Source organism: Drosophila ananassae, chromosome 3L (assembly GCF_017639315.1).
Source record: "Drosophila ananassae strain 14024-0371.13 chromosome 3L, ASM1763931v2, whole genome shotgun sequence".
Lineage (NCBI taxonomy): Eukaryota > Metazoa > Arthropoda > Insecta > Diptera > Drosophilidae > Drosophila > Drosophila ananassae.
In genome coordinates, this window is record NC_057929.1 from 15,786,445 (window position 1) to 15,808,856 (window position 22,412).

Here is a 22,412-nt window from a genome sequence, read left to right on the forward strand (position 1 = left end):
TATGTATCAGTCATTTATGATTTATTATAAATGGTATTCTGTTCAGTAAGCAGCGTAAAAATAGTATTAAAGAGCGTATTCGAAGTGATGGCAGGGGCTGATTTGCATAATTTCGGTTTACAGCGCAGTAAACTTGTAGAAAGTTACGCCTAAGGTTGGGAAAAAGGTAAACAATTAAGAGCTGAACTACAACAGGTTTATAGGAGACATTACCATTGGGATTGACGCGTGTGACGAACTCGCTGCCGTTCTTGAAGACACCCAGATTCCTGCTAGAATCGTACAGATCCTGGACCGTGTAGCCATTGGGATTCTTCAAGCCGAGTTCCTTGATGGTGAAGGTGATTCTGTAGGGAGCTCCATCATCCCGCCGGCTCACAAAGGCCACGGCATAGGAGTGGTGTCCGTTTTTGGCCACGGGAGTGATGGGTCGCTGCCAGACTTCTATCTGATTACGGGTCGCAACCCGACGTCCCTGGATGCCCAATTCGTCCTGATCCACTGCAATCACAGCTCTGAATAGAGAATTACCATTAAAATGGAGTTCCTAGTATAGTTGGAAGCGACAAAACAAACCGATTCTGTAGAATAGCCTTGATCTCAGGACGAACTGCCTCCAAATCGTTGGACATGATAAGAGGCGCCGCCATGATCGCCCAAATGGCCATCTGCAGCTTGCTCTGGTCGTAGCTGAGTCCGTAGTTTCCCAGCAGAAGCATATCGGGGTCGTTCCAATGACCAGGTCCAGCTTGTGGTTGAATCCTGTCCTGGTTCTTGCCAAAGTAGTCCATTATCTGCATCAGGGATTCCAGTGAATCATCAATATCGTCCCAGTTGCGCCACAAATTGCAATGCTTCTTGAGAGACTCGTAGTCGGGCATCTCTCCAGCCGGCTCTTGGTAGGCTGGCCAGCTGCAGGAGTAGACCATTGGCCTGCCCGTTTCATTCAAAAGGCGTCCAAACTCCGGGTAGCCCACGGCCATGTCACTGATGTTGGCATAACAGCCATCCAGCTTGACGTAATCCACATCCCATTCGGCGAAGGTCTGGGCATCCAACTTCATGTGATTGATTACACCAGGATAGCCGGCACAGGTATTGGTTCCATAGTCCTGGTACAATCCAAACTTGAGACCTATCTCGTGGATCTGAAAGGGACATAGTTACTAAAAGGGGAAGAGGGATGTAAGGTTTCGAAATTACATGATCCGCTAGAGCATTTAGTCCACTTGGGAATCGCTTTTTGTCAGCCACTAGTTTCTGGGTCTTACTGTCCCGATTCTTCTCCAACCAGCAGTCATCAATAATCACATATTCGTAGCCAGCAGCGGCATAGCCCTCTGAGACCAGAAGGTCAGCATGGCGTGAGAACAGATTCTCACTAAAATAATTAAAGAAATCATTTAAAAAAACCTTGAATTTAAAGAAAATTGTGGGTATACCTGATGCACTCGTTGGGATAGAGCTTACAGTCGGTGATACAACGGAAGCTGAAAATAAAATTAATTAAAGAATAAATTATAATATAATCTTTAATTAATCTACTAGATCTTACCGCTCCCAGGACATCCAACCCATGGGTGGCCTGCAAAGAAAATGAATTATTACCCACCAGGACAATCAATAAAATATCCAACTTACGTTCGTGCTAGACCATTATCCAAAGCCTGCCCACTTCGGAGCAATTGCAGCAGGAGAATCCCACCCAGAAGGCATCTCCAAGTTCCGTACATCGCGAGCTGTGAGCACCGACTGAATCCTGGGCTGTGGGATGGTAGGGAATTTATATTTTCTGGCTGGTGCACTTCAGATAAGTGTGTTTGCCACCGTTGGAGTGGCCTGGATGGGGTGGGGAAAACCTCAAGAACCCGAAAAGAAGGTGGAGATGGAGGTGGTGCACAAGACCCGCTAGAAGGTTAGTGGCTAATTGCTATTGCAGTGGAGTACACCCATCGACTGATTTGGTGTTCGTCGAGTGGAACAAGCAGCAGGCTTTCGATTACAGGAGAGGAGGAGCCGCTTATCTCGCCAAGTTCACAGCGATCACCCAGGGAGCAAACGGCGAAGAGCGAAAGGCAACAGCGGCTTTCTGATATGCTTTTGTTGTTCAATTGTTGAGCTATTTGCCAGTCAAACTGGGCTACAAAATTCAGGAGCTTAGAGAAGGCTTAGTTTTGAGATTTCTCAATAAAAAATATGATTTGTTTAAAACCGTAAAACCCACCCTATAAAAGGACTCTTTATTAAAACCTTCTATATCTATATTATCTCTATCCCTTTAAAAAACTTTAAGTAAATCATTTTTTGTTTTTATTTTCCTGAATATTTGACATTCTCGACCTATTTGCTGAGCTTGCAAATGCAATTACCTGCACAGGTGTCGTTGCACTCCAGGTTTCTTGTAATTAAATTCTTGACCCAAATGTCTTCTTATCACTGTCTCCACTTACAGATAGCAAAAGGTTACAAATTAGAGCCGGTGTTGCGGTTGTTTTTGATTTAATTTATTTAGCAATTGGTGGTGTAAAATAATTGTTTTGAATCCGATTTATGCCGCTAATATTTAAGTTTTACGAATTACCTCTACGCTGTCAATCTTCGACTAAAAAATACCTCAAAAATAGTGTGAACATGGAAAGAAGCCTTTATAGAAGGGCAGAAAAACAGCTGTATCTTATTAAGAAAATCTGAGTCATTTGCAATTCTATTATAATTTAAAAAACTATAAGTACTGCCAAGTACTCTTTCAAGAACTCTTTCTCTTTTTCACAGTCGGGGTTCAAGTTTATAATTTGCATTCAAGGGGAGAGTGAATTAAATATATTTTTATTAGATACGTTTTAATAAATAATTTTAAAAGTGTCTACAACGTGTTAAATAAATATATATAATGAATATAGGCAGTGAAAAAGATTTTCGGTGCGACCTGTTGGTATAGAAAATTTCCACTGTTAGGGAACTTTCTAATAAAAGCATAAAAAAGAAGGAACAGAAAGCAGAACCAAATAATCGAACATTTTAATACGCTACCACATAATTAAATTGTCTTAAAACACCATTTTTTGTTTCCCATTGTAAGATAATATTTGAATTAACGTTATTGGAGTTGCCAACTGCTTGGAACTGCCAACCTGTATGATGTCACATATTTTCCAGCACTGTAGAGAGGTATTTTTCATTACTGTCACACTGGCTGATTTGGCGTGATTTTCGTTTGATTGCAATTTTATAGTTTTTGCCAGTTTTCTTTGTTTTAATCATGGCATTTCAATTGCCAACAACCACAAGCGCCCCGACAGCAGCGGCGCCCTCGTTTTCATTCGGCCTGAGCACCGGAGCAGCGCCAGCAGCTAGTGGTCTGGGAGCAGCCGGCGCTGTTCCCGCCACAAAACCCACATTCTCCTTCGCAGCCCCGGCGGCGACCCCGAATGTTGGAGGCGGAGATGCAGATTCCAAGAAAGCCCAAAATCCACCACCATTCAGTGGATTTGGTTTGGGCGCTGGTGCCACATCCACACCAGCTCTCACGTTGGGAGGCCAGCCAAAAAATCCTGTCGCAACGGCGTCTCCAGCAGTCGGGACTACAGCAGCTGCACCGGCCTTCGGAGGATTCCTTGCGCAACCCGCAGCAGCAGTTGTGCCAGCTGCATCGACTGCAGCGGCCCCAGCCGCTCCCACAACAGGACTGTTATCGGGATTGGGAGCGCCAAAGAGTACCGCTTCTGCCACTAGTTTGACGGCAGCTCCTACGGCTGTTGCTCCACAGACTGCGGCAGCCGCGGCAGTGCCCACTCTGAGCACTGGAGGTGCCTTTGCTAATCTAACCACCGAAACCAAGACCACAGATTCGTCGGCAGTGTCAACTGCCAATCAGCTGTCCTACAATCAACTGGAAGAGCACATAAACAAGTGGACTCTGGAGTTCGAGGAGCAGGAGAAGGTGTTTACCGAGCAGGCGACTCAGATCAATGCCTGGGACAAGCTGCTCATCAGCAACAACCAAAAGATCGTGGAGCTGAACGATGCTGTGAAAAAGGTGAAGACCGATCAGCAGGTTTTGGACCAGGAGCTGGAGTTCATAGCCACGCAGCACAAGGAGCTGGAGGAGAGCCTGGCGCCACTTGAGAAGGAATTCGTCAATCTGCCACGCGTCGACATGGAGCGCAGTCAGACGTATTTGATGGTGGAGAACCTGGACACGCAGCTGAAGCAAATGTCTGAGGATCTGAAGGAGATTATCGATAACCTGAACGAGGCCAACAAGGGCCAGGACACCACTGATCCGATTATCCAAATTGGCAAGATCCTAAATGCCCACATGAGTTCTCTTCAGTGGATCGAGGCCCAGTCGTCGAATATCTGCCGGAAATTGGACGACATTGGAAAGATCCAAGACAACCAGAAGCGGGAGGTGTTCAGGGCTCCGTATTAGCGATTTAGAATCTAAAACTGTTAACTTGTAACTATAATCGGTTGGAAATCCTCAAGAAACGAATAAAAAGTGATTAAAAAACGTATTCAATTACATTACTTTATTTATGTCCCTCCAGTGTTTATAAAATGTACAATCTAATAGTTCTTGAAGTATTTAAGCCTAAAGAGCGGCACAAACTTATGCTTTGTAGCAAAGGCCAGGAAGCTGCTGTGCGGCGAAAAGGACATCGAGGTGACATGTCCCACACTCTCGTTCTGGCTGGGGAAGTTGGAGTACACGGTGGCACTGGGGAAATGGGCTAACTTTACACAATTCGGCGCCTTGCTTGAGGCCATGGCCAGCAGCTCCGAGGTGTGATTGAACTGCAGATCCTTGATGCCTGTCCTTAGGTTCAAGAAGCTCTTCTCCGGCTGGGGTGCGCTGGAGGAGTAAACACTTTCATAATCATACACGTTTACGACGCCCTCGTCGCTGCCGGTTGCCAGAAGACGTTGGTTGGGCGACAGTCGGATGACTTGTCCGTGGATGCAGCCGTCGTCGAGGAAACTGTGTTCGATCACATTCTGCCGCAAGCTCAGCACATTCACATTCGTACTTGCGCCGACGACCAGCACTCTCTTGGAGTCTCCAGTCCAGCATAGTCCACGCACTCCGCCCTCCTGCTTGAAGCTGTGCAGCAATTCGTTCGTGTTGGAGGTCAGCAAGTGAATGGCTCCAAACTTTCCAGCAGCGACAATGAACTTTCCACACGGAGACACCTCAAAGTTGTGCATGGATTCCATGTCGCCTGGGAGTGTAAGCTGGGATTCCTTAGCTTCCAGAAGGTCATAGGCGTAGTAGAACTTGCGGACGGAGCCAAAGAACGCCTTGGTGCCACAGGGCGCAATCCGGGAGCAGATCAGTGGGAACTTCTTGAAGCGCATGCTGTGTAGCTTCTCGTTTTTCTGCCCGTCCACAGTGTAGATAGTAGCAACGCAGTTCGCGCCCGAAACCAGGGCAGCCGTGCTGGTTGGATGGAACTGGACGCTGCTGGGCACGCCTTCGGAGTAGGTTGAGCGGTTCAAGTCCTTCACACGTTTGAAGGCAAGCGTTTTGGGCAACAGGTCCAGCCGCTTAGCCTTGTGATCGATGAAGCCCACGGTTTGGAGGAGTTCTTCATCGGAGGAGGCGTATTCATCTTCGGAGTTCTTCTCTTTCTTTTCGGCCCATTTCGGCTGATTCAGAGTTCGCTGGAATCGCGCTGTCAGATACTCCTTGTAGGATCTATCCTTGCGCAAGTGGTTGAGAGGACCAGTGTGCTTGGTTTGCTTCTTGACGTCACCCACTTTGAGGTCTTCATCGTCAGAATCCGACCAGGCGGGCTTCCTTTTGTTGCCAGCTTTATCATAACCAACGGACTGTTCTTTTTCCCCATCGTCGTCACTGTGATTCCACTTAGCACCTACGGATTTGGCCAGGTTTGCGAGAAACCTCTGCTTGTCTCCGAGGATCACCTTTTCCATCGGCACCTCCACATAGTTCAGTTCCTTTGCCTGCGAGGCTTTCGGCACAAAGGGTTTCTTTCCGCTTTCCTTTTTCTCTTTTTCCTGGCCATATAGGGCCATTAGCTCTTTAAGCTCCTCCAAGCCATCGCTGGACTCGTCTGAACTCATTTTAGTTGGCTTAAAAAGATTTATTTACGAAGAAATTCGTAAATTGCACAAAACACTCACACGTGTAGTGTTAAGAAACCAATGAAAAAGATTGTGGGCAGAAAATATTTTTAGTGTTGGCTAACACTCATTTTAATGACCCTAACGCTATTTGGCTAAGGCGCCAAAATTTGAATTTTAACACAGTACTGTTAGTTCTTCTAACTATTCATAAAACAATATTCGTTCATTATTATGTCCATTATAATTAATAAGACATCCTATAACTAGTATAATCAATAAATTAATCTTGAATTTATCACATAATCAAAAATCACATAATTTCATATGGCAATCACTCGGCAAAAGGCTAGAACTCATGGACTTCAAACTGGCGGCTCTTCTTGGTCTTGCCTCCTTGACACTGCTCCATGTGTCTCAAAAGGAATCCTTCCAGCTTGTACATGCGCCCACAGCGATTGCATGTCCAGTCCAGCTTTCTCTTCACAGGAAGAGACTGCCTCCCATCCGCCTGCTTGACCTTCAGATTCTTGCCGCAATCGTCGCAGGCATAGCGACGGGACACCTGACCTAGTCGGAATGTAGCTTCGAAATCCTTTCGGCAGAATATGCAATCAAAAGACTTGGTAACGCTGCTCTCCATTTTTCGATCTCCCGGTCCGGAGCCGAGATGGCTTTGTAAGTGGGCCTGGTACTCCTGCTCGGATTCAAACTTGACGCTGCAGGATCCGCATCGCAGGTTCTTCAAGGAACTGCCGTGCATCATAATGTGGCAGTGGAGGTGCCGCATCGAAGTATAGCTCTGATCACACATTATGCACTGATATATGGCCCCCTCTTGCTTTTTCTGCTGGGCATCCTCCTCCTTATTCTTACAGTTTTCGCGACAGGCCTCCAAATGAGCCTTGAAGGCTCTAGCTGTGCGAATAGCAGAGGCACAATAGGGACAGTGGTACATCAGCTGGTTATCCTCCGGTAGAAATTCGGGCGGCGGCTCCAGAAGCTCCTCCCCAGATGCAGAACATGGTGCAACATAGATGGTGGTCACTACCCCATTTTCTTCGGTAACCGACAGAAGAGTAGCTGCTTCCAGTTCCGTGGAAATCATTTGCTCGGCACTGGTCATGATACGTGTTACCGGAGAGAAAGTTGGTGGAGAAGTGCCAGTCATTTCACTTGATGGATAGAAAGTGAGCCACTAGATCTGTCAGGGATGGCGAAAAAAGAAAGTAGTGTGTTAGTCTATCGGGAAAATTTATTTAAATTCGAATTCTAAACAAGGTTCCACTTATTTTAGGTTAAAATTTTAATGAACTCTTATTTTTCTTATAAAACTATAATAATAAATTACAGAGAGGTACCTTAAATATTGCTCTCAAAGGACCAGAACGCAACATTACTTTGGAAGCTATATATCATAAATTTTGTCCGAAAAGGAGTTTTGAAACTATAATTACCCCTTTGAGCTCATAAGTTAAATCAAGGAACCTGTTTTCTTTGTCCCATCATGCATATCCTTAATACTCTTCCATGCCCTATGAATTATAAAATCAAATGCTATTCTCTGGAAAGACATAAATTATGGCGGGTTTATTTGAACTTGAATGGCTAAGTTCGGGTTTCCGGTAATAGTTAATTTAAAATTGAAGCAGGACTTGAGAAATTCGTGAATAATATTTACTGTAGTCTACCCCCAATTTGTGCGGTAAGCTTCGCATCCGTGCTTTATGACACGCGTAATGCGAGTCAAAATATGCAATTAAACAAAAACTTCTTGACTGGAAAAATATTTGCATAACTTGGGCAAACAAATGTCGGAGCACGTCGTCCTCGTCACCAGTCGACAATGCCAAGTTGTTGTTGAACTTGTCATTACACACACAAAAACATGGGGAACCAACCAGCCACCACTCACACCCACCAACAACCCACCCACCCACTCACTATCTATCCTATTCAGACAAGTCAGCCACCCACCCACTGGGGCTCGGGTGCTTCCACTAAAGTGTGGATTAATAGCTGGGGTGGCACTGCTCAGCGCCAGAAATCAGCGCTCGTAAAATTTACGTAAAATTCATTAAGCGCAACAAAAGACGCTGGCTGCCAGGAGAGGAAACAGGTTGGCCCGAAAAAAAGGGGGCGGCTGCAATCGCTTAGAGACAAAGCCCTGCATAGTTGATAAGGCGCGTCCTCCGAGGATGAGGTGGGTAATGGGTGGTTGGCCAGGAAATGTACTGGGGATGTTACGGAGGTGGGTTAGCTTGTCTTGTGGTGCCCGCAAGTGTCTCCTGGCAAGTCAGGCGTCAAGCCCCACTGAAGGCAACAAATTTTTGTCATTTCAAAGGATCCAGGATGTTATTGTTGCACCGCCCCAGAGGCTACACTTGACAAGACTAGTTTATTATTATTTTTAATGAAAGTCAGGATCTTTTCTTTGAATTGTAATGGAAAGACTTTTTCAGACAAAAAGGTAGATTATATTATTAAATATTTATTTTGTCAAAATTATTATTCTTAGTGTTTAGTGTGTCTTTTGGCATTTAAAATCGTTATCCTTTAGCTCCTGGGCAGCCATGCGCGTCGGCATAGTGCTCCTTAAGTAGCCCCACATTGTGGCAGATCCTTTCCAATCTCCAATCCCAGATCCCATCTCCTCGCCGAGTGACAGATTAGCGTGTTGACATTAAGTTTGTCCTGTGGCATCCTGTGTGCAGCTCTGCAGGACCCCGTATATCGCCTGTTGACTTTAAGTATCGGCAGATACAGCATGCAAATGATGATGGGGCCACGCATCACAGCATGTTGCGGTCGCTCTACGTGGGGGCGTGGCTCCTGGCTCCTGGTTTCTGGCTCCTGGTTCCTGTGGCATGTAATGAGTTTTCCATTGCCTTCCATTACACGCTGCATCTGCGTCAGGTTACCCCGTTTTCCAATACCCCTGTTACCGCTGATTTGTGCGGCTGATAGTCGCGGCTTCGCGGTAATGCTGGTAATTAACGTCTTTTCTGTCCACGGATATCGCCCCCGATATATTGACGGCCATTGTCAAGTTCGTCCTCGATGCTAAATTCCTCTCCACCATAGCGGATGCACAATATTAAGCCGAATGGAAAATATGGTTTCAAAAAACACAATGCCTAATACCACAAAGGGGATTTCGAGCATTACAACAGTGTCCAAAAAAATATAAATCATTAAAATTGGGAAAAAATTAGAAGCAAACTTCATCGTTTTTCAACAAAATTAGTACAAATTACCATTTAACATCAATATCTATGGTTGTATTGTTTTGCATTAAGGACTCAATTGTCCTTAACAGGAGTGTGTGTCTAAAGCAAATGAAAATGTCCGTGAATAACTATTGAAAGCTGGACAAAAACGTTGAGGAAAATAAAACGCTTGCGGCCAACGCTTTCATGTTGGTCATAAAAATAGCAGACGCATAAAAAATTAATAAGCATTGGCCAGCGTTGCTCTTGTCTTTCCACAAAAGTAAAAAAAGTGAAAACCCTTCAGCCCCGACACTAGGTCCACCCACCATTGTCCACTGTGGTAGGTAGACATCATTAATGCATAATTCAAGCGTTTGGCAGTTTTGTGCTCGATGCTTTCAATATTCAATTTGAATGCCGCCCAAAGCGATTCGGTTCGAAACGGTTCTGTGTCTGCAGCATTGTTGCTGTTGCCTCTTTTATTTTTGTTATTTTCTGCCCCATTTTGTTTTCGTCTTTACCCGCCATGCTCGCTTATTTATTTGACCGCTCCCCCCCCCAGTATACTCCCACTATTCCACTCTTCCATCACCGTGTTCTATCCGTACCTGCTGCATTATTCAGACGCCTCGACTCGGAATCGAACAAAATGCATGATAAACAATTTCCACGGCGGAGGAGGGAAGGCCGTCGTCCACGGATGGCTGTCGGGGCGGAGGACGCAGACAATGGCCGCTTAGTCTCGTCATCTTGTTGTTGTTTTTCCGAGCTAGTCGCCACAACAGCAGACAGTATAATAGTTCATTGATGGTTATTTGTAGCTCCTAAAAAAATATATCCCTTTGAGAGCTATTATTTTGTGTATGGGTGTACTTACGCTGCATGCGTTAGTTGTTTATTAAATATAAATGATTGTCACTTGCGGCATGTTGCTGCCGTGTCCTGTACGAAATGTTGATGGTGATGATTGCTCGAAAATTTCATTGAGGCCAGCCATAGCTGCAGGACATCGCAGGACTGGGGGTCTACTTATTGCGATTCCTTGTTTGAACTGCAATTGCTTGCAATTTTATATCAGGAGTTATGGGGGAGAGAGTGCTGAGCGAACATGTGAAAGGCACTTTTCTTTTAGGCGGGCGACGCTCTGACAAGTCATGCAATTGACATCGATAGTGGCCATTTGGTCGCCCATAAATGCGAATTGTCACCGACCGGCATCCCATCCCCCGTCGTCAAAGTTGACGAGTCCTTTTCGCTTTACTGCACCGCGGCGCAATCATCGCCAATCGTACGATATATTGACCACAAAATGCCATTAAAAAATAATTACGAATTTTAATTGGCATTTAGTTGAGGCAAAAAATTAAGTGCATTCAACATAAAATGTGATTACACCCGTTTCACAGGGGATATAAAAAATAATACCGACAGGAATGTAATCATCGGCACTTTTTCCATCAATTAACTATACAATTTTCATACTTGATTATCAACAAAATGTGTTTTATTTGAATTATTGAAATTACTATATTATGATGGGTTAGATATTTAAGTGATATCCATCAAATATTGAACACTTTTTGCAGAGCATTTAATAGTCTTGGTTTGTTTTTAGAGAGCATATCATGCATCTCTGATTACCCATGTTAAGCATTTTTTTATTGGATCCTGGCTTACCATAATATAAGCCTGTGTGTCACCTGGTGCGTACCTGAGCACCTGATTGTAGTCGGCACTTAAAAATCAATTAACAGCAACTCCCCTCAGATATACTATGTAATGGCAAATGGCCAGACAACTGAAGAGGGCTCTTCAAAGCGAGAGTAATCAATAAAATGGAAAAGCGATTGGTAAATGGCATGATTTTCTGATTCAGTTATGATGCATTCCATTTTGTGTGATGTGAATGGGAACTGCCTCTGCGGTAGCTTTGGTGCACCTCAAATGGTGTGGCAACATGAGAGAACCCCTCCTAGCTCCCAGCTACCAGCTCCCCAGCTCCCACTTTCAACATTCTTTGCGTGTCCTCTAACCACGAACCTTTACTCTGCCCAGAAAACAACACTAATTGCGGTATTAAAATAAACTACAATTGCAAATGGCGCATTTTATTTTCACCAAGTCAAAGAGGGGTGGGGAGCAGGGAGCGGGGGTATAAAGGTCCTGCTGGCCGCAGTTAGTTATTATTTGTTGTTCCTACTGTTTTGTAATGTTGCAGTTGCTACTTTGCCATTTGCATTGTTGCCATTTCCGTTGGCTGGCTGGTGAATTTTTCTATGTAATTGTGGTTCCGTAATGTGTGACAATTAAATCAAGTTCGTGGAAATTTGTGGCCTCCACAGAGGACGATAGATTCCAGAGAAGATGGCCAAAAAATCCGAAGTCCCCCCTCATCACAGACACCGCCTCTGCAAAACTGCAACTCTATAGGCCTTTTGTATGCCATATTCATATTTAAGGGTTTCCTGGAATATTCGTGCGACTGCAACCTCAATTGCAATTGCAATTGCTGTTGACCAGTTGGTTAGCTCCTGGTGGTAGCTCCTCTTACCGCTTCCCAGCACTTTCCACTGTTCCGCCATCTGCCAGACCTCGTCCATCGCTGCTCGTTGTTCTGTTTGGTTGAAAACCACAAATTAAGCAGAGAAATCCTTGCCGTGCATGCGAACGATGGCGCCGGGCAAACAAAATAAAAATTTTAAAATTCCGGATGAGAATATGATATTGTACAGACATTTTTATATCCATTAAATACATACAATATAAACATTTTTTTAATTTCATGAAATTAGGAACTCATTTGTTCCTTATATCATTCCTTAAAGGGATATCATTTATTTTCTAGAATTTTAAATCATCAGAATTTATTTTCTTTTAAATTAAGGCTTGAAGTATAAAGTTTAAAAATCTTTTTCATACAAAAATTTAAAAAATATTTAATCTTTACACATTATACCCTTTAAAAAATTGAATTGTTGGGTATAAGCGAAAAAAATAAAAACGCAGCGAGCGCCCACAAACATGCAACATCCCAACCGCAATGTATTACAATTGGGCGTGGCAGGTCTGGGCAGCCAGATAAATGCCCGTTGCCGTTGCTGCTGCTGTTACTGTTGCTGCTCCTGCCATTGTCGTTGCCATGTTGCCACGTTGCATGCAAACAAGTGCAGCACTCATTCACACTCACACACACACACACACAAACAAAGCGGCAACACAAAGACAAGGACGCTGACACGCTGGTGCCCGCACGTCAGCGCTCGTGCGTTTATTTGCCGTTTCCGTTTCCGGCTGTCGTCGTCAGCGTCATCGCTTCCCCAGCTCCGGCTTCTGGCTCCTCTTGATTCTGGGCCAGCTCCCCAGAATCTGCAACACCGCGCCCTCCCAGCACCCCGCCTTTGCGGTCAATTGCAGAGCTCAGATTGCGCGTTAATAAGTTGCTGTTGCTGTTGCAAGGACTTGGCACATTTGCCGCATGTAATGCACTTGGAAATATCACGGATTTCGCAATTTCCATAGGTTCGCCGTTCGCACAAGGACCTCCCGTTACTGGAATGGCAACATAGTCGACTAGTCAACGACAACGGCATTATCAGCATCAGCAACATGTTGCTTCTGCCACTCTGTAACAGCAACAGCTCCACAGTAACTTAGATAGCATCAGCAAACCGGCGACACAATGTTGTTCTCTTTGTTGTTGGGCAACAGTGTCTCCCGGCTCCACTCGACACTGTAGCTGAAGTTTTTATGAGCCCGTCCTGAAACTAATAACCGTAATGCTCAACGTTTATTGAAAAAAGCTGGCCAGGTGGGTTGCGACACTCGCCCGACCTTCCGTGCTGGCAAGTACCGCCTCGCAGGCATTCGGACAGTTCATAAATACTCCCACCAGCTGTTCAGTTGCATGTTTTTTGGCCACTCGTTTAATGAAGCTGGAGCTGGCTTGACCAATTCCCAACTGCCAAGGACATTTGGAGTTTTTCAAATGTAAAAGTTTTTTCCTTCCAGTCTTGCATATTACCCCTTCCCATGTCTAGACATATCTTTGACAATAATTGTAGGATACTTCTAAAGAATATCTTAAAAGATTTGTAGGAAAATTCTTCACCTTAAAACTGCATTAAAACTTTTAAAATTTTTTTAAAGATCCCCTTTTTTTAAAGAAAATTTAATTAAAGATCCCCTTAAAAAATCATCCAAGTTGCACTTGCGAAGGCCATATCTTGGTCAATTTCCATCCGATTCTTGGGCCTAATACCTTAAACGATTTGTGGGTCGATTCTCCAAAGTTGTGCATAAAAATCTGAGAACAAAATATTTTTTAGATATTTTGTAAAATTTCCTGGTGTTTCCTTCGAAAAGAATGGAGGGACAATGCAGTCCCTCAGCGATGGCCATATCTTGGCTAATTTCTATCCGATTCTTAAGCGGAATACCTGAAACGATTTGTGGATCGATTCTTTATAGTTATGCAAAATCTGTGAATAAAATATTTTTTAGATATTTTGCGAAATTTCCTGGGGGATCCTCTTCAAAAAGGATGGAGGGACAATTTGGCCCCCAGCGATGGCCATATCTTGGCTAATTTCCATCCGATTCTTAAGCGGAATACCTTAAACGATGTGGATATCGATTCTCTATAGTTCTGCATCAAAATCTGAGAACAAAAAATTTTTAAAATATTTTCTGAAATTTCCTGTGGGATCTCCTCCAAAAAGCACAGAGGAAGAATATGGCCTCCTACGACTGCCAAATTTTCTAAAAATTTCTGCCAATTTGGAAAAAAAAATGCACGCCGAAAGTGATATTCACATATGCCCCAAAAACTATTTGTGGATTGGAGCCCTGCTGTCTCATATTGATGCAGGTAATTTATCTACCCAAGAGCACTTTTTGGAAAGAAATAAGATAAATTATGCATAGGCTGGAAGAGAAATGATCAACAAATGATTGACACCAGAACTGCCTCCGAGATACCCTCCATGGCCTGAATCATTCCCTTTCGTTATCAAAAAGTAAAAAGGAAGTTGCGTTTTCCGGCCGAACTTTGGCAAAGTGAAAAACTTGCTGTCAGCAGTAGATAAGCGCCACAAGTTAATAGACTTGTAAAACACACACATTTCTCTCCTCGACTGACCCCTCGAAGCCGGAATGAAAGCGGAGGGTGTTGTGTCTGCCGAAAGAGGAATTTTATTTATTTGTTTGTCGTTTGGCAAGTGACGCGTGTGCCCTGCCCCCGATACATAAAAAATAGTGAAATAAATAAAAATGTTATATACGCCCTTTTAGCCAGGAAGTGGGGTGGGGCCAATACCCAATAGCTACCAGTCATCGGGCGGCTTATCAGGCAACTAACAATTTAAGTTGTCAACTTGAAGGGCAGGCCAAGATGTTTATCGAGCGGGAAGGGCGAAAAACTTTTCTGTTTAACTAGACTTTTGCTTAATTTGAGCGTCTGCGGCTTGCCCTCTAGTTGTGTCCCGTTTTGTTTGATCTGACCCGGTCAAAGTTTAGCTCATCAACAAATGATTCAAGGAAGCTGCAGGTCGGTAGAGGGAGGACTGTGTGATTGACAGCCACACAGCTAGGCTGTGAGGCAGCCCCACATCCACTTCCATTTCCTCATCCGGCGTGCGTGTCCGTGTGCGCCAGCCTGCTTATCAACTTACTTTCCAAAGTCGATTTCAATTAATCAAATGTCAAGTATTTTGACAGCAGAATTTATAACTCATTTGGGGAGAACTCGGGCGACAGCTTGCACTGGAAGTTCGTCCTGGCTGTAGCTTAGTGTTGAATTCAAACACTAGACAACAAAGTGCGGAGACAAACAGAGGTGGCACAAAATCCACTGACAAGTGTAAAATGCAATCACAGAGGCGCGGCATCTTCATACATTGTTGAATAGCTGTTGGATGTTGCTAGTTGTTGCTGGTGTTGCTGCTGCTGCTGTTGGTGTTGCTGCTTTGCTGTTGCTGTTGACATTGCCATGTCATCACTCTCTCTCCCAGACAGTCAGTCAACTAGAGGAGGTCCCGCCGGGGTTTATGTTCTGTTATTTACAATAGCGCATTTTTACACATATTTTTTCAAAGTCAACAACATGATTTTCGCAGTCTACGCTGCGCGACGTGTGCATAAAACCCAAACACAGCAGCAAGGCACCAACACGACAACATCACCAGCAACAGGGAAACAACATTTACATTTTAAGTAGTTTTTAAATCGCTGCAGACAAACGTCAGCGTGTTGACAATTTATCATGCTCCTGCTCCAGCTTCGTGATGTGGCTAGTGGGGCGGGAGAGTGGCTTTTGGGTGGTGCGACGTGATATATCCGGCACCACCCGCCGCGCTAAGGCAAGTGCAATTTTTGATTGATTGCTGTCAGCTGGCGAAGTATGTATTTAAGCAGTGAATTTTCTACAAAAGACTGCTCTGGTTATCGCAAGCTCTTTACGAATTTTTCTTTTTAATTAATTTAAGACCAAAATGCAACTTATTGATTTATGTGCTGGATTGCAAATGAGGCTGAAAGACGCCAGAGGCGACAGTGTCCACTTGGTGGGGGAGAATACTCAATTAGCTGTGTCTGCAACTGCAAGCGACGATGACGAAATGCCATGACACTGAAAGAAAAGTCCCAGACTCAAATTAATTCCCAACAGAAGCTCTTCGGGGAAAGTTATGACCATTTTTGATCAGTGTCGTGCCTCTTACAGCTCGTTAAATTGATCACATTGCCGGAGGGTCAAGTGTCAGGACAAGTGTCGGCGCGCTTCCCTTCGCTTCCTTTGGCTGCATTTTTCACATATGCAAAATTAATTATTTGGCGGATGGATCCTTTTGAGCTTCTGCTGAAAGTTTAAGTTGCTGCATTTTTTGCAGGACGAAAAATTCAATTGAAACTTTGCAGACGACAGGGAATGCGAAGCGAATGCGACATGACTAATTTCCGTGTTTCTTCGATTCCTCTCGGAGAACTTTTCATAAAGACGCTCAAGCCCAAGCGGATACCAAAAAGTTGCATTAAAGTGGAGGCGGCGAAGGAATTTATGAAGTGCCGTGCCAGCGGCTGATTGCCGCATCCTCCCTACACTCCTGACACCACCACCCACCTAATTTCCAATTGATTGTCCAGAAATCGAAGAATTTTTACTTTACAGAAAGTATTTTGTCCGTCCGGCCGTCCATTGAAGCATCCATCCAGTCGATATGGTCAGGGCCATGGCCATGGCCACTTGAAGCGCATTTTCTGCGCCATTTCCATTCCGACTTGCGGCCCGAAGCCGCAGCTGCCTGCCCCTTTTCCTTATTCCCACCCTGGTTTGATAAATTGTCTGGAAATTACAAATGGACACAGAGGCCAATAGCTTTTAGGCAAAGTTCGCCCTGCTGCTCTGTTTTCGGTTTCGTTTTCTGGTCAGGGGGCATTTATGGTAATTTAAAATAAATGTGTGGCCCTCGAAGAAGGAGACGAAGATTCGCAGGCGCTTCCTGTCTATTTACGCTGATTTATGGCCGAGCATTGTTGACTCTTAATGGCAAATGTCGACAAATTTGCTTTAATGGTCAATATAACAGAGGTTTCTGTTGGTACTATGTTTTATTTTTGGTTTGATTTATTTGCCGTGGGAAACCCTAGTCGCCTATGAGTTATTTCTCTGTTAAATTCAGAGAACTTGGCCAGTCAGAACTTGGTTTGGATGTCAGTCAACCGGTTCTCTTTCTTGGCCTTTGGACAAAACACACAGACACTAACAGGTCCAAAAAAATATGGCGGCTAAGTGTAGCTGTGCCGGGCACAGCTTAGGCGGACAGAACAAGTAAGTCCTGGTGCCTTGTCATCCCACAACTTATTTCCTCAAGAACTTTAAAACTTTCTACATTTAATGCAGGGAAGTCTTCTGCACAGGCCCGTTGCTAGACACAGTTCAAAGGTCCAATCTGTTTCCCGATTGCAAACACTTTGTGGACATGAGTTGCATATACACTCCAGCCCAAACCATGGCCGATTTCAAATTGTTTAGTAATTGTCGAAAGAACGATGGTTCCCTCCATTTCTTGGGCATGTTTGTGGAGGTAAAACATACATACTTTTTATATTTTTAAATTTACCTTTCTTATTTTTAGAAACACTTTAATGAGCCTGGTAATGATCTGGTTCCCTGGACTCCAACAGATTGGAAAAGTAGTCCTCCGTTCCTCGCCAAAGTTCATGATCCGGAAATGAAGAAATTTGGATCCGATGTCAATACCATTTGGAAGGATCTAGGACGAAAAGTGCACGAGAACGTCAGAGAACATCCCGACCAATTCTCGATTATATACATACCCAAGCCATTTATTGTTCCCTCGGTTAACCACAGAGAGTACTGGTACTGGGACTCCTTTTGGATTGTTCGTGGCTTGCTGCACTGTGGCATGTATGAGACGGCAAAGGGCATGATTGACAACTTCCTGGTGTTGGTTCGTCAGTACGGATTTGTGCCTGGGTGTGGAAGGATATACTGCTCGGGTCGGTCGAATCCTCCAATGCTGATCATGATGATGAAGTCGTATGTGGAGGTAACAAAGGACGAAGCATATGCCATCAAAGCCCTGCCCCTACTTGAACTCGAGTACGAGACGTTTCTGCACTACCATGAGGTAAAGGTGAAGGGAAGGACAATGTATCAGTATCGGGATAGCTCCACAGGGCCACGACCTGAGGCATATAGGGAAGACCTTGAAACGGCAGAGCACATCGAGTCGCCGGAACTCAAACAGGCTCTATACACACAACTGAAGTCGGCCTGTGAATCCGGCCAGGATTTCAGTTCCCGCTGGTTTGTAGCAGCAGATGGATCTAACCGGGGCACCATCGCGGACACCAGAACCTCTGCCATTGTACCGGTAGAGTTGAATGCCATCATCTTCCGGAGCGGCAAGATCCTGGCCGAGTTCCATCGCAAAAGTGGCAACACCAAAAGGGCAGATCAATACCAGGAACGGGCTTGCATCCTGGTAAAGGCCATTCGCGACATTATGTGGAACGATGAGGCCGGAATTTGGTTGGACTACGATCTGGAAAACAAAAAACCGAGAAACTTCTTCTGTTGCACCAACTTTGCCCCGCTATGGGCCAGGGCTTTTCCTTTAGTCGACACGGACAAGGTGTCCAGCTCGGTGATGAAGTATATTGAGACGAACAATCTCGACAAGATGTACGGCGGAGTGCCTCATACGATGAACAAGTATTCGTACCAGAAGTGGGACTATCCCAACTCCTTTCCGCCCATGATGTTTATCGTTATCGAGGGTCTGGACAATCTGGGAACTCCAGAGTCAAAGGCCATATCCAAGAAATGGGCTCATCACTGGACCAAGTCCGTCTATGCCGCCTACAAATATGAGAATCGCATTTTTGAGAGGGTAAAGTACAATTTAACATATTTTTAGGTCCTAAATTCTTCAAAGTCATATTTGAGCTGCCTTCTGTTTAATGTCAAAAGATGTAAAAGTTCTCCTTTCAAACTCTCCTTTTAGTAATCATGAAAAACACCTGACTGTATTTTCCTCTCCTCCATTCCAGTACAACTGCAAGGAATTTGGCCAGCCTGGAGATCGGAGTGGGAACGCCCAGTTCACGGGATACGGCTGGACCATCGGAGTTGTGTTCGAGTTTTTGGCTAAGCACGGCAAAGATATGGTTATCGATCCCAGTCCAGGAGGGATGGAGGAAAGTACCCCTGCCAATGCGTCTATTGAAAAGAACGAATTCATAATCACAAGCGAGGCGAACATGGATTCTGGAATTGACGGCGGATCAGGGGTAGGAAACCAGTGCCAGTGTTCATGTGGATTACCACCCGAGTCAAAGGTTCCCAGTCATGCCACACATGCTACTGAACATTCCGCCCCATTAGGAGTGATGCAAAAGTTCCATACTCCGGCCACTGGAGGTGCTTCTCCCAAATGCATTTGCGAATTTCCCTCCGACGCTAGCTCTGGGACTTCGACTACAAAATCTGAAGCGAAATCTGTTCTGAACGGAACAGGTGGCACCTGTGGAATCTGTGGAAACTGTGTTCAAGATCAATCCCCGCCCCACCTTGAAGGTGGCCAATGTTCCTGCTCCAAAGATGATAAGAAAGAAAAAAGTTCGCAAAAAGGAAATTCGCGGCAACAAGGCCACCAAAGGCAGGGGGTTCTCTGTGCCTGTGGCGCCCTGCTAGGAAATAACTATGGTAATCGTAAAGATCGCTCTCAACCCAAGCAGTACGAAGCCCCAAAACCTTGCGTGGTTACCGCAGCTCAGCCAGAAGCCGGCGCCGGCGGCTGTGGCTGTGGGCAAGGTCCTGCGGCAGCACCAGCACCAGCTCCCCAGCCGCAATCTTGTTACTGTTCACCACTGCCGCAGTCCCCGCAATCTCCACCAGAACCGACGGAAGCCGGCGCTGGCGCGTGTGGCTGTGGGATAGGTGCCGCGGCAGCACCAGCTCCACCTCCCCAGCCGCAATCCTGTTACTGTTCACCACCGCCGCAATCCATGCAGCAATCCCCGCCACAATCCCCGCAGCATTCCCCGCAAATGCAGACTGTCCTCTCGGAACACGATCCAAGTTGTGCTTGCTACATTGCTAGGAAGCAGATGGAGGCCGAAAAGCAGGCGAACACGCATTCGCAAGCATCCCAAGCCGGTTGTTGTCCCATGTGCTCATCTCCATCTCAGTCTGCCAAAAGTTCACAGGGATCCGAGGGTTCAGCGGCTCCGGTACCCTCAAAACAGTTAGCGGCTCCGGTACCCACAAAACAGTCAGCGCCCACCTGTGGTTGTGTCGGATCTTCAATGCCACCTAAGGAGCAATCCGCACCAGCCGCTAAAAAAGTGGAGCCGACTCCATCGGCTCGGTCACTTCTAAACAAATCCGCAGGCTGTTGTTTTTGTGAGAATGATCAGGGACCCAATATGCGGGAGGAGGAGAAAAAGAAGTTCGAGGCCAAAATGCAGGAATGTTTAAAGGGCCAAATGTCAATGGTTCAGGAGCGCAATAACCAAATTAAAAATAAGGAGGCTGAAGACCAGGCCAAGAACTGTGACCCGGAAACAAAGCCGAAGCCGCAGGATTGCTCCAGCGCCCTGAAGACATCGAAGAGCGGCCAGCAGGGAGCCGTGTGCTCCTGTGCTGCTGAGGAGGAGGAGGATGATGAGGAAAAGTTGAAGCGGCAGCAGGAGCAACTGGTGGGCCACTATGCACCATTATCTGATGGATTGGCGGGCGAAGAATGTCCTGAAGGATTATTTGGAAAGAAAAAAGTGAAGAGAGGCTGCTGTACCTGCGATACGGAGGATTGTCCAGAACAAGAAGAATCTGGTCCAGTGGCATCAGCAAAAGCCATGTCATGCTCGTGTGGTGGAGGAACGGCTCCGCCTCCAACTACATTCCTCTGTCCACATTGTGGAGGCAATCAGAATGAACCTGGCACGAGATCAGTAGGCACCAATCGTCCTTCCATACCCACGCAGCCGAACCGAAGTTCACCCAAACTGGGTGGCAAAGACGCCGATTGTATGTGTTCGGCGAGTCCTGGAAGTCCTGGCAAATCGGGCTGCGATCGCTGTACTGCACATTTAACTTCCGACTATTCGCCCGATAACGGACGGACTCCCGTCTTCAACAAGCAGTTCCCACTAAAGGATCGCGATGGCGACGAGTGCGATGCTCTTCCAGACCCCAATGCAGGTAAGGATAAAAAGAAATGCTGCAACTGCGAAAAGGAAGAAGAACAGGAGTGAGAACTGGACTGAGAAAGAGACTGAACTCAAAATTATAGAAAGTTTTAGAAAAATAGCCATAGTTATTTTCCGGTAAAAATTCAAAGTCCTTCTATCTCTTCAATGCTTTCGACATTTTGTGTTGTAGAGTTATGCAAACTGCACTACTTTCTGAAACAAAGGATCCAATAAAGCAGAAGATAGTTAAATCTTATGAGTATTATTCAGTAGGCTTACTTTAAGTTTTAGTAATCGGGTTACCCCTTTTTGGGTATTATTATACCTCATACTGAATAATAAATACAGAAACCATCTCTTATTCCAGCTTGTAATTTGTTTATTCTTACACGATTGCCGTTTCGCAAGGGAAAGGGTATTCCAAAGAAAGAGAAAGTGGGTGTGAACTCCCACTGCGAGTGTGAGTGTGGGTCTGAGTGTGTGAACATAGCCTAATTTCTTCCCTGACATGCCATTCACAATCCACTACGGTTATCTTTATGGGGCTGTCAATATCTTTATGACGCACCCACACACCCGTGAACCTATACAATATGTATATGTATATGTATTTGTGGAAGGACACATTCTGGTGGAAAGCGAAAGTCTTCTTTGACACAATTTCCGGATGTGTCTGTCTCTGTCTAGTCCTGGGCATTTCTCTCCCTCTCGCCGCATACTATATCCATTGCGTGAGTATGTGTCTTGTAATATTTGTGACCGAACCATTGATGTTTTTGGCACACAGGCACACTCCCGCACTCACGAATTCATCTGCTCACTGACTCATAAGCTCACAGACCCGCAAAACCGAACCGAACCGAAATATGCGCGCTCCATTACAACCCCCCTGCCACCGCCCCCCATTATCCACAGTCGCAATCTCTACGCCCCTGACAGCAGCCCTCCTGCTGATGCGATTGTACGGCTCTGATATTATTGAAATGCCATTTTGATTGGCTTTGATGTGTGTGGATGGGCGGGTAACGATTTGATGTTGCTAAATGTTTTATGCAGATGCCCCGATATCGGGCCAGTCAGTGATGTGATTAAGCGATAAGTAGTCAGCCATGAAGCGCTTTGGCTAGGAATATTAGTTTGCCTCCATTCGAACTCCTGCGTCCGATGATTGCTCTCCGCGCTAATTTGATTGAATGGGCAGGCATCCCGCATCGCGTATGAAAGAGTTCGGAAAAGGATTAGGTGGGCGAGCAGGCACCTCCAGGCAGGCCATTCCAGTTCTTATCCAATTATACACTTATGGCCATTTGTCAGTCGAATGTGTCAACAGTGTCGAGGCATTGTGAGAGTGCTCCACCGTTTCTGCGCCATAAGAGCCGAATAAGAGCTCCCCGGCAAGGA

At 45.4% G+C, this 22,412-nt stretch overlaps 5 protein-coding genes across 7 annotated transcripts; 2 read left to right on the forward strand and 3 right to left on the reverse strand.

Annotated features, from left to right (window-relative positions):
- Positions 1-4: 4 nt before the first annotated feature.
- On the reverse strand, positions 5-2,592 carry LOC6494132 (alpha-N-acetylgalactosaminidase). Of its 3 annotated transcripts, none has more exons than XM_001960867.4 (8): positions 2,370-2,592; positions 1,642-1,764; positions 1,556-1,585; positions 1,443-1,490; positions 1,204-1,381; positions 577-1,148; positions 214-515; positions 5-149 (listed from the first exon to the last, which is right to left on the reverse strand). In XM_001960867.4, exons 2-8 carry the CDS (start codon positions 1,731-1,733, stop codon positions 118-120), a joined length of 1,254 nt encoding a protein of 417 aa, XP_001960903.1. In that variant the 5' UTR covers positions 1,734-1,764; positions 2,370-2,592; the 3' UTR covers positions 5-117. The 3 variants fall into 3 exon arrangements, with proteins under 3 accessions (XP_001960903.1, XP_044571621.1, XP_032306608.1); XM_044715686.1 differs by lacking the exon at positions 2,370-2,592 and adding an exon at positions 1,828-2,113; XM_032450717.2 differs by lacking the exon at positions 2,370-2,592 and having other exon boundaries at positions 1,642-1,968.
- Positions 2,593-3,150: 558 nt separating this feature from the next.
- LOC6496432 (nuclear pore glycoprotein p62) lies at positions 3,151-4,517 on the forward strand. The gene has a single exon (XM_001960868.4). The coding sequence runs from the start codon at positions 3,260-3,262 to the stop codon at positions 4,430-4,432; it is 1,173 nt and encodes a 390-aa protein (XP_001960904.1). The 5' UTR covers positions 3,151-3,259; the 3' UTR covers positions 4,433-4,517.
- LOC6494131 (U3 small nucleolar RNA-associated protein 18 homolog) lies at positions 4,505-6,181 on the reverse strand. Its single transcript, XM_001960869.4, has one exon. The coding sequence runs from the start codon at positions 6,085-6,087 to the stop codon at positions 4,570-4,572; it is 1,518 nt and encodes a 505-aa protein (XP_001960905.1). The 5' UTR covers positions 6,088-6,181; the 3' UTR covers positions 4,505-4,569.
- A 255-nt stretch (positions 6,182-6,436) lies between these two features.
- LOC6494130 (RB-associated KRAB zinc finger protein) lies at positions 6,437-7,213 on the reverse strand. Its single transcript, XM_001960870.3, has one exon. It carries the CDS (start codon positions 7,211-7,213, stop codon positions 6,437-6,439), a length of 777 nt encoding a protein of 258 aa, XP_001960906.3.
- A 9,749-nt stretch (positions 7,214-16,962) lies between these two features.
- On the forward strand, positions 16,963-21,259 carry LOC6496433. Its single transcript, XM_001960871.4, has 4 exons — positions 16,963-17,121; positions 17,194-17,377; positions 17,429-18,709; positions 18,870-21,259. Exons 1-4 carry the CDS (start codon positions 17,072-17,074, stop codon positions 21,072-21,074), a joined length of 3,720 nt encoding a protein of 1,239 aa, XP_001960907.1. The 5' UTR covers positions 16,963-17,071; the 3' UTR covers positions 21,075-21,259.
- Positions 21,260-22,412: the final 1,153 nt, after the last annotated feature.

Bases quoted from the DNA above. Each gene is read 5' to 3' on its own strand.
- LOC6494132 (XM_001960867.4), bottom strand. From the start codon at position 1,733: ATGTACGGAACTTGGAGATGCCTTCTGGGTGGGATTCTCCTGCTGCAA. The intron at 1,491-1,555 runs GTAAGATCTAGT...TTTTATTTTCAG, and splicing joins GGTTGGATGTCCTGGGAGCG to CTTCCGTTGTATCACCGACT. The intron at 1,382-1,442 runs GTATACCCACAA...TAATTATTTTAG, and splicing joins TATCCCAACGAGTGCATCAG to TGAGAATCTGTTCTCACGCC.
- LOC6496432 (XM_001960868.4), top strand. From the start codon at position 3,260: ATGGCATTTCAATTGCCAACAACCACAAGCGCCCCGACAGCAGCGGCG.
- LOC6496433 (XM_001960871.4), top strand. From the start codon at position 17,072: ATGGCGGCTAAGTGTAGCTGTGCCGGGCACAGCTTAGGCGGACAGAAC. The intron at 17,378-17,428 runs GTAAAACATACA...TCTTATTTTTAG, and splicing joins TCTTGGGCATGTTTGTGGAG to AAACACTTTAATGAGCCTGG. The intron at 18,710-18,869 runs GTAAAGTACAAT...CCTCCATTCCAG, and splicing joins AGAATCGCATTTTTGAGAGG to TACAACTGCAAGGAATTTGG.
- LOC6494130 (XM_001960870.3), bottom strand. From the start codon at position 7,213: ATGACCAGTGCCGAGCAAATGATTTCCACGGAACTGGAAGCAGCTACT.
- LOC6494131 (XM_001960869.4), bottom strand. From the start codon at position 6,087: ATGAGTTCAGACGAGTCCAGCGATGGCTTGGAGGAGCTTAAAGAGCTA.